The sequence below is a fragment of the Gloeophyllum trabeum genome, assembly GCF_000344685.1.
Source record: "Gloeophyllum trabeum ATCC 11539 unplaced genomic scaffold GLOTRscaffold_00003, whole genome shotgun sequence".
NCBI lineage: Eukaryota > Fungi > Basidiomycota > Agaricomycetes > Gloeophyllales > Gloeophyllaceae > Gloeophyllum > Gloeophyllum trabeum.
In genome coordinates, this window is record NW_006920412.1 from 898328 (window position 1) to 908648 (window position 10321).

General features: G+C 52.8%; 4 protein-coding genes across 4 annotated transcripts; 2 read left to right on the forward strand and 2 right to left on the reverse strand.

Moving 5' to 3' along the window:
- Positions 1-50: 50 nt before the first annotated feature.
- Positions 51-5053, forward strand: GLOTRDRAFT_71903 (uncharacterized protein; the record flags this gene model as incomplete). Its single annotated transcript, XM_007865079.1, has 8 exons — positions 51-347; positions 410-478; positions 532-717; positions 771-1702; positions 1754-3388; positions 3442-4038; positions 4091-4304; positions 4367-5053. 8 exons carry the CDS (start codon positions 51-53, stop codon positions 5051-5053), a joined length of 4617 nt encoding a protein of 1538 aa, XP_007863270.1.
- Positions 5054-5082: 29 nt separating this feature from the next.
- On the reverse strand, positions 5083-5848 carry GLOTRDRAFT_35694 (N-acetyltransferase; the record flags this gene model as incomplete). Its single annotated transcript, XM_007864655.1, has 5 exons — positions 5083-5174; positions 5225-5515; positions 5572-5662; positions 5718-5742; positions 5796-5848. The coding sequence occupies 5 exons, from the start codon at positions 5846-5848 to the stop codon at positions 5083-5085; spliced, it is 552 nt and encodes a 183-aa protein (XP_007862846.1).
- A 649-nt stretch (positions 5849-6497) lies between these two features.
- Positions 6498-7555, forward strand: GLOTRDRAFT_136775 (uncharacterized protein; the record flags this gene model as incomplete). Its single annotated transcript, XM_007865080.1, has 4 exons — positions 6498-6622; positions 6676-7039; positions 7096-7446; positions 7498-7555. Exons 1-4 carry the CDS (start codon positions 6604-6606, stop codon positions 7553-7555), a joined length of 792 nt encoding a protein of 263 aa, XP_007863271.1. The 5' UTR covers positions 6498-6603.
- A 379-nt stretch (positions 7556-7934) lies between these two features.
- Positions 7935-9367, reverse strand: GLOTRDRAFT_103928 (uncharacterized protein; the record flags this gene model as incomplete). Its single annotated transcript, XM_007865081.1, has 3 exons — positions 7935-8379; positions 8428-8993; positions 9227-9367. 3 exons carry the CDS (start codon positions 9365-9367, stop codon positions 7935-7937), a joined length of 1152 nt encoding a protein of 383 aa, XP_007863272.1.
- Positions 9368-10321: the final 954 nt, after the last annotated feature.

The following is a 10321-nucleotide window of genomic DNA, read 5'->3' on the forward strand; positions in this document are numbered from 1 at the left end:
CACGTTCACGTTGAGGATGCCAGTGATCTTCAGAGAGGAACCTGTCCAATATGTCTTCGTCTCGAGCGGAATCACAGCAGCCCCAGTTCAACAGGCGGCGGTCCAATACCGCCTCATCTCTGTTTAGAGGTCCCCCAGCGACACCGCTCAAAGTCGGCGACAAAAAGGTCTTCACGACCTGGGTGTACGACCCCAAGGACACGCCGACCGTCATCTTCAACCACACCCTGTGGCCGGGCGTTGCGGAGGGAGACATGTTCTCCGTGCGCTCGCCCAGCGCGGACGACGCGTCTGGATTCTTCTTCATCGCGTCCAAGGACGAGGGCAGCGTGAAGCCTCAACTGCAGGTCATCTCTTACCTTGGCCCGGTCGGCGGACAGTCGATAGTTTGACCATGGCTTGCATATAGATATCCATACCGCGGCACGTGGCGGATACCTTCGGTCTCAGGAATAACGGGGAGGTCCTATTGACCAAGGTAGAGGCGAAGTAGACCATGAATACGCGTGCGATACTCACGCGATATCTTAGGTGGACAAAGACAAATGCTCCGCCGACCATATAGAATTCATCTTCCAGGATCAGTATCTAGGCCGCAATGATATGTGGAGACTTGGCAAGCAACTAGTAGGCCAGTGCATCTACGTCGAACAGGAAGTTTCATTCATCGGAGCTCCCGCTGCGAAAATTGAGGCCATCTATGTGGATGGCAACAAGGTCCGTGACACTGCAATCTTGCTGTGGTTGCTCTCGTAAATGTAAGAGGGTAGGTGTCGGCTGCTTATGTTACAGCAGCAACGAAGGCGATCTTCCGCTCATTGACCGCCCGAGCAACAATATTCATCCAAGTCTGCCGTGAGCTATGGGAGTTTGCTGGCGACGGCGAACGTTATTATGAGAAGATTGTCCACTCGTTCCTACCTGCTCTTTTCAACAAATGGCGCGAAGCTGGTACAAACCATATTGTCACAATTGTGCTGATATCCAGGGTCTACTATGACAGTTCTGAGACTGAGTACGCGGCGGGTCCCCTGCGGCGAGACGACGACGGGAACTGGTACAAAGATTTCTACAAAATCATTACTGATCTGGAGGTCATCTACGACTGGAAGCCCACTCTCATCGATCTCAAGAATTCTTTCTGGGCCTTCCAGCGTGACATCCTTCTGACCCATCATTACCACCGAGCACTGGTTGGCATGCCATCGCAATCGTCTGAGAACCCGCTGGACCAGGTGCGACTGGTGGGACGCCTCTCGTGTGCGCATGACGGCCCCATCCTCGAGGCGATCAATTTGGGCCTAAACCCGACGGAGACCCATTATATTGACCGCTCCCTCTCGCTGACTGGGTCGTCGACGATTCTCATTACTCCCGGGACGGGATACTTCAGGGTATCGAAGCAGCTGCTGAGACTCACGACGATGCGTATGCTGGACCAGGGCTTTGGCCTGGATCTGGTGTCCTTAGCCAAACCCCCGCTGCATCAAAGCCCGATATTCTCATTCTCTGGTACTGAACCTGAACTACGTTCTGAGCGGGAGGGCAGGCTCGGAGCACGGATCATCGACCCGTTATGGGGTGGCGATGATGCCCTTGCGGATTCGCCGGGAAGGGAGAGGACGACGTTTTGGTGGGACCCGTTCTGGATGTCCGTCTCGTTCTGGGACAAACAAATGGATTTACCTTTCAGAGAGGACAGGTAGGTGTTGTAAGTGTTCAGAAGAGGGAATACTCTTGACCGGTACTTCAGGTTTATTGCTCGAGCCAAGATGTACGAGGTGGAGATGCTAGGTCTCCTGGACCATGATGTACTTTCCAGCATAGAAGTGCCTTATTTGCCAGAGCAGCGCATGCAAGCCTCTACACCCTCTTCCGAGGCAGGTCCGGATAACAAGCTGACCAAGCAGGAGGCCGATCTATTCGACCAGAACGTATTCTCTTTCCATAGAGAACCTAAGCCAACTACAACAGGCCGGAATTCTCTCGCGTCTTCACTTAGCGGGACCGTTGTTGCCCCTTCGTCACTACGGTCCTCTGTAATCTCTCAGAGGTCATCCATGATCTCTCAAGCGGCGCTCTCGACTTCCGGTAGGTTCCAGACCATCGAGGAGAGCCCTTTGCGGGCCACACGAGACCTACCATCTGGACAATTCTCCGAATCCGAACATCCAACCCCTCTTGTATCTCTCAGTGGTCTGAGCAGCTCGCCGTCCCAAGCCTCTATTCTGTCCACCCAGTCGACAGCTTCTGCGTCCACCATGTCGTCGACTAACCCTGATGGCAGACCTCGAAGGCCAGGCTCCACTCGCAGCGTCCTTAGCTCCAAATTCTCAGCTCCCTCCTGGCTGTTCAATGCCTTCAGAAGCGGACCCAGTCACCCGCAGACTTCTCCTGTCTCCGCGCCGGGTGTATCCACCTCTCACACTGGTACTCCTGTCTCAACGCCGAAGGCTACGGACGCGACTTCGTCAACGCCCACTAGCACATCAACCGTTTCACGGCCTCCGAAACCTGTCAGTATCAGGAATAATCCGTCCGGCCGCGTGATGATGAACCGGGCCCTGGAAGAGGATGTGTATGGCCTTGCTCGCAACCGTTCTTCTCCTGTCAACACTCCTCCACGCGATGATGCTACCTTCGGTAGACGTAATACCGCTATCAGCCTGACGATCGGTCCGATGTCTTCGTCTCCCAGTTTCCGCACGAATCCTTCCAGACCCAGATCTTCGGTGGCTCCCAGTCAGTCCATCCTCGCCCGCCGCTGGGAGCATATGTTCCCTCATCCGTTGTACAAGCATGATATCAAGTGGGGATCCATGACTACGCCAGGATGCCTTCCCCTTACGACGGAGTATTTCCCTTCGGCTTCCGACCTTGAAGCTTCGTACGATCTACACGACTACGAAACATACATCGACCCATCTGAGATCAAATCATACCTGGTCAAGCCCCCACCTCCAAGCAACTCTCCAGATCAGGAAAGGCGAGCATGGGCATTGATGATTATGCGAGTTATGGCCGCGGTCAGATTAGCGCAAGGATTTCAATTTATTCTCCAGCCAGCACGGAACAAGGATGAAGATATTCCCAATCCACTTCGGCGGACCCACTCCTTCATGACGGAAGAAGAAACGGTGCCTAGGGTGAGAGGGGCATCAGAAGTCCTCGTATCACCCGAAGAACCCGTATACCTCAGTATGAGCAACGAGATTCATCGTATCTCTTACAATGGTGAGGCCGTACAAATCCGGAGATACGTCAGAAGGTTACCTCCAATCCGTCCATTCCAGTATCAATGCTTGATATGGCCTAAGCTCGGTGTTGGTTATACTGAACTGAAGACCTCTTTCGTCTCCCATGGCTTGGAAAACTATCTGTGGAACAGGTCAGTTGACAAAATAATCTTATGAGCCACCTTACTCACCCAACGATCCCTAGATTAGATATGGTTGTTGCAGGGTTTGAACCGCAGTTCAACGAATCCTTGAGGTACTGGAGGACCCGTTTCGTCGTCATACCCACGCCGGAATCACCATCGGCCTCTATCGGTCCAGCTGGAGAAAAGCTGAATGAAGAGGAAACTCGTCTTCTGGGTATGGATAAACTTGCGGAGATGTTCACTCGCCTCCGCTGGCGTCCTCCTGAAGATAAGAATAACGCTGTCACTCCTGTTAGATTTTTGCCGACCGACCTTGGTCCTACAGCATGCCTGTTTGACGATCATCTGATAGCGCAGCTTGACGAGATTCACGCCAAGGGACCTTTGAGGAAGAAGAAGGTGGAGAGAGACATCGCATCGATGTCAATCGCTAATATCGCAAAAGCAATGCGAGAGGAAGATGGAGTTCCTATTAAGGATCGCTGGTGGCATGGTCGGAGGTACACAAGTGTTTTCACTGGGGCGGAGTTCATCTCATGGCTCCTACGGGAGTTCCGAGACGTCTCGACTAGGGAGCAAGGGGCGGAGATAGGACAAAAGCTCATGGAGCAGGGCCTGTTAGAGCACGCCAGGGGAGCTCACGGCTTCCTAGACGGGTGAGCTTCGCTCTTCTAGTTATCTGGACCTTAGATCATTTTATGAATGCAGGCACTACTTCTATCAGCTGAAGGGCGAGTTTGCCGTGCCTATGACACCGCGAAATAGCTGGTTCCGGCCGTCTCGCCACGTTTCCAATCCTGAAGATAGTGGCCCTCGTGCTGGCCACTATCCAGGTAGTACAGCCAAGGGACTCAGCCCGAGAAAGGGCAAGAAGCGCCTCATCCTGAGTCAAAGTATGGTCATTGACATAGATCCCGCAAAGGTGGGTGGACTTCTGTGGCAGTTAGCAAACGCCAAAGAGGGCTCACCGTAGCCGTTATTCAGCGAAGCGATCAGGCGGAATGTGTGGTTTTACACCACGATATTATCCATAACCCTGCGACTTGCTTTCATTTCGAGTTGCACTGGATCGGGACAACGGCTCGCTGTATCGAAGATACACTGCGTCAATGGAGCCGCACTATTGAACGATATGGCCTAAAACTTGTTGAAGCTTATGTAGGCCAGATCGCTGACATCAGGGACCGCAATGCCTTCCAATCTTGTTTCCCCATCCGTCCCGTCGTTCCTTCTCCCTTCGTCCCGGGACTGGAGAGGCGGGTTCCGGAAGGAACACAAACCGCATATTACTTTGAGTATGCGCTCCTCAAGCGATTCGGGTTCGTGCTCGACATTGAAGCGGCACACCTTTATCCGGAGCAGATTGATGTCGTCTACTCGTACCGGCGGTCACCCTTCAACTACTCCCAGTTTATCCATCGTACCGGCGTCGCCTTCGTGCAGGTGCTAGGGAAGAGCCAGGGCTTCTTGTTCCTGACCAACCGTCTCATGGCTCCTGGGCGGATGGGTACGTTGAAGAGCAAAGAACAAGGTCCTGCGGTCGCAGCCGAAGAGCTCAGGGTCAAGCTTCACGCGTTCTGTCAAGATCGTCAACAGCTCAACAAATTCTATGACGAGGAACTAGCGCAATTAACGGAAGTACCAGAGGAACCACCACCTCTCAGTATATAGTGTAGTACGCACGTGCGCAGCCCGTATTGTTACGACACTTCATTTGCACTTACAACTATATCCCGTCCATTGGCTCGCACGGACCGACGTTGAGGGTCGCGGGATAGAGGTTTTCGCATGTCTGAGACATGCATTGATGAACGCCGTACGAATGAATGGAGAAAAACGTACCGAAGGCGTCCTCTTCGTCTCTTCCTCCCGGCCCCAACCCTAGGCTCCCATAATACTCCCTTACCCGGCGATAAACGCTGTATCCAAGGCCCTCATACATCTTTATGGCCACTTTGTTTGCACAACGGACGTATAAATCGACGAAGAAACCCTTGTAGACCTCGTCTGAGACAAATTCCAGGAGGCCCATCATTTTACGACCTAAAGAGAGACGGCGGTACTCGGGCGCGACGGATAGAGCGGTGACGTGTCCATGCCACTCGAGGCCACTGCCTTCAGCCTTTCCGAGGACTGGGTTACGACGTTAGCTACACCATAACGCGTACGGACGTTAGAGCGCGACTCACCGTAGCCCATAAGTCGGCCACTGGGGGCCTCCTGCACGCAGCATAGGTCTGGCCATCTTGACAAGTAGTTCAGGTAGAACGAGATACCGTACTACTGGGCCTTAAAAACCATCGTTTCTGAAGCATACTTCAGAGGGGTTACTCACTGTCTCCGTCCAAATATCCAAGTTGCTGCCACCGGCATGTCAAAGGCCAGCATGGGGAGAACGCGACAAGTGACTTACATGTTGTTGAACTTGAAGAGGTCAGTAGCTCTGAAAGGTCGCAAAACACTCATGACGTTGTTTCCTGGATGCTTGACGGGAGGAGACCTTTCGGTGAAGTTACGTACGGAAGGAGATGAACCGCTCGCATGCCTGCCAGGTGACCCGTTTTCGACCGATACTCACGACACGACGACATGAACTTTGTCTATTCACCCATGTATGATCATCTCGAGCCTCCTACACCATGCGAGCTGGACCAATACGCTCCTCAGAGGCTGGCATGGACAAGAAATTAGGCACATCGCAGACGGACAGTCATTGCAGAATCAAGCGCCGTGCTACCATACAAAATCGCGACTCCCAGAAAGACAGCCATCAAAATGGAACATACATAGCCTCCCTACAACATACAGTACAATAGCATGGGCTAATGGCGAGAAAAGTAAGGACAAGGTCGTCTCAAGGTCGCGAGGACGGGAGAAATTTCCGAGTGCAGCCGGGTCATATACTAGTAGCTTCCCTATTTAGTAAAGAGACCTTCCATTTTAGGAAGGCAGTAGCTTATGCATCTCTTTGTCCCCGCCGCATTGTTACCCGTGAGGACCAAGAACAATAACCTGAAGAATGATGCCTCCCGAGCATTTACGTATCAGGTCCTTATAAATGTACGGTGCAGGGATCAAGGTCTACACCTTCACTTGTAGGTCCTTGTCGCCTCCGCAAGTTTCTTCACCCTCTTGGTAGTGCTGGGCACTTTTCTTGATACGACATAGACTCTCCTACACTTCTCCATAGGTTTAACGATTTTGCAATCCAATCGCTCAATATGTTGCCCGCTCGTGCTTGTAAGTCATTTCATCCATGCATTTGTTGGGCAACTGGTTTAACGCAGCCACAGACGTCTTTATGGGCCTTAATGCCGTCCGCGTCCTCAGCCTAATCGCCCTCACCCTCGTCTTCAGCAGCAGTATTGTCGTCATGGTCCACGATGTACAGGCAGTCAACCATTTCCTGTCCGCCAGCAGCGCCTCGGACAACTCCACCGTCAACGCCATGGAGGACTGCGACTACATCGAAGGCAGCACGGTTCCGAATCAGCCCGCGGGTGCTTTCTGGGCAGTCTTGAACCGCCTGCTCATAATATTCCAAGTTATCATGCTTTTCCTATCCGAGATAGGATGGCCAGCTACGTTCTTTAAGACATACTTCCCTGTCCTCGGCAAGGACTTTGGCTTGGGCGCTCTGGGCGTATTCGAGTGTCTGTAAGTAAGGAAACTTCGGGATAGCAGTTCAGGTCCCTTACAATTTATCCCCACAGGATTGGGGCCACTGTCCTCTCGCACCACGTAGACACGTTCACCCTTGTGGCAGCTTTCTTCCTGTTCTCCATCGGATGCCTTAACATCGTCCTCGGGCTGATCTTTCGCGAGTCCGCGAAAGCCAGACGCTCCATCACCTCGTGGCGTGCGGAAAGGGCAGGTGTCCTTCCCTCGTTCGACGACAAGCGTCCCCCATTCGCCCGCCCGGGCTCGACGTTCGTATCGAACGTCTTCATGGGAGGCAGCGAGAAGGGCCATGACCTGACCTCCGAATTCGGCAGCCTGAGGAGCAACAAATCCGGGTATGGCTTCGGAAGGCAGGGAGAGAAGGCCGCAGGCTTAAAGGGCGAGTACGATATGTTATGTGATGATTGCCGTCAGAATTGACGTCGCCTGAACAGGTTTCCTCATCTCGAAGCCTCTGGAAACCCTGCCTCGATACGCACCGCCGCCCCCTAGGGCACCCACCCCTCGCAACAGTGTCCCCCAGTTCGAGTCAAGCCCCACCGCAATTTAATATGATCAAGCCAACTTCCGCTTTGGACAGGATACTATCCACGAGACACATTAACGCACATACCATGACTCTCAAAACACCACTGGTTTGGTATTGGACCTTGATCGCTGTGGACCTGCACCAATGTACCACGATTTGCACGTTTGATGTAGCCATAGTTGTGTACCATAGACAGGGAACGCATAACCATAACGGCGTTGTTGCGATAATTAGGTTGTTACTGTATAGTAGATGCAGGGTTTAATGGTTAACAATGATACACTGATTTCGTCTCAAGAAACATCTTGGGGACACGGTGCTACCGAGAACATACCAGTCTGCCTAATCCGATAAATCCATGTCTTTGTCATCCTCGTCGGCCTGGGCAGAACCAGAAGAAGCGCGCAGGTTGAGTGTGCCGGAAATGGGAGGCGGTGGTGGAGGGGGTGGCAACTCCGGTGGCGGCGGTGGTGGAGGAGGCGAACCAGGTGGAGCAGGAGGCAGTCCCGGCGTTGTAATGAGATGAACGGCATGCGCAGCTGAGCCCACCCTATGACCTGCCAGGATATTAGCCCAAAGGGTTTCACGGTCTAACGTATAGGTGCCATCGCCATCGGCTGACGCAGGTACGTCTCCTGCAGGCGACAAGGGCGGGAGCGCCACGCCGACATATACAGGTAGCAATTCGGATGAAAAGTAGGTAGATGGGTACTGCGCCCATCGACGCACCCGTCTGGATCCACTGACGGCTAGTACGCCACGTTTTGTTTGCTCGATAGCGTCGTTGCTAGCCATGTCAGAGGCAGCATAAGGCGAACCGAATCTTTTGACGGACCGCTCAGTCGTGACATCCCCCCAGGCACTAACTGCTTCTGTAGTTTTGTTGATGTTGGAGCCGTCATCGTCAAGGCTAGATGGCTCTGCAGTAACCATAGGGAGCTTGATGTTGACTTCTTCGTCCCCGCGCTCCCCAAAAATGAAAAAAGATTCGTCATCTGCATCGTCGCTACCGCCCTCTTCATCCAGGTCGACGATGCGCATGGCTACTTTCTCCTTTGGATCCCTCTCACCAGTCCAGCCTGGGGGGTAACCCCAGACGGCGATGTTTTTCAGCCAAGGGGCATTCTCCCCGGGATCACCGTCTTCTAACTGGAGCGCTTCGCGCAGGAGTGCTCCCCTTACTTGCCCAGGTTCGAATTCATCAAGCCACCTGAGTCGTTGGTTCTTCCAATCCTCGACTACATGGAAGCGCCTACCTTGCCCTGGCCCGTCGCGTAGCTCATGGTAGAAGTTCCGGAGTTGGCGCGAAAGAGATATGAGTTGTCGATCAAGGGGGAGAGGACATGATGAAACCATATGCTCCTTGGAACCGCAGTTAAAGCAACGACTCCTCCCATCGTCCTGTCCTGCTTCATTATTCTCCTCCTCAGCTACCCCAAGGACTTGATCCGTGGAACGTTCATAGTAGTATCCAGCGTCTGCATGCGCCGCCCACAAGCCCCACGGGAATAGTTGGCCGTGCACAGAGGACCATCGGGGATACGGGTCGGCGAAGTACAGCTGATCAGCATTCAGTCGGTCCTGGGCCCCTGCTCCTTGATCCCCTTCTCCCACTTGTCCAGAGCTTGCGTGACCGTCTGCGCGTCCCACCGGCCCTTGGCTATCTCCTTGCCCTCTAGGTGCAGAGCCGGGATCCAGTAGACATATTTTTTCTTCCACTTTTCCTGACCTTTGTCTTGTATATTTATGATGTCGAGATCGAAAGGCCGCTGCATAATTATCCCCTGCAATCAGTCAATGGTACGGACAGATTGCAACAGCGACTCGCCGTGGCTCTAACTTTGGAAAGCTCTGCTTTAGCAATCTAAGAATTTATCTGTCATGAACAGAGCCAGTATCAGTGAGGCCGCCACGTACGTCGCACAAGGAACAGTTTGGACCAGAGAACAGCGTCAACTGTGCAATCCTCCCAATGCTCGAGGCCATCAACTCGTTTGCGAACTGCGATGCAGGCTCCTAGAACCATCCGTCTCGCGTCCTCGATCCTCTCTGCTAGGGCGTGTGTGAAGATGTTATCTAATATGGCTTATATAATGTAGTTTATTTATAGTTGTATTTCCTGATTAAGCCGAACGGTGAGGATGAGGACGCTATGAGACGGCTGGCCCAACTCGTCGTCCGAGGTTTTACCGGAATTATGTAAGGCGGCTAAGCGACTACGCGCGCAGGCTCCTAAACCACCGTCCTTAGCGTTCTCGCTCCTCCTTTACTAGGGCGCACGTGCAATGTTATGTAATACAAATCTATTTCTAATTTATTACCGGATACAGAACGAACAGAGGAGGAGAACGCTATAGGACGGCTGGAAGAAATCGTCTCCCCGAGATCACCGAGTATGACTAAGCATTCCGAAAGCGGTAGCGGCTGAGGCCTTCCACCAGCAGTCGGCGGGCAATGCAAGGAGCACCTGAAAACTAGGAGGGGTAAAAACTATATAGAAAGGCATAAAAAGCTATCTTACTGGTACCCCCCCAGTGTACACACCCCCCGTGAACTATTGTCCCTCAGAGGAATTTATCATGGCTTGTGAACCCAATGTTCAGCCCTCAGTGACACTGTCAATGCTTGTATTTGCTTTTGTCTATGTCAGACCATTGGTGCATTATATACAAATAGAATGTGCTTCAAATTCCATAGGTATGCGTGCCACTGCTTGTACTACATCCCGT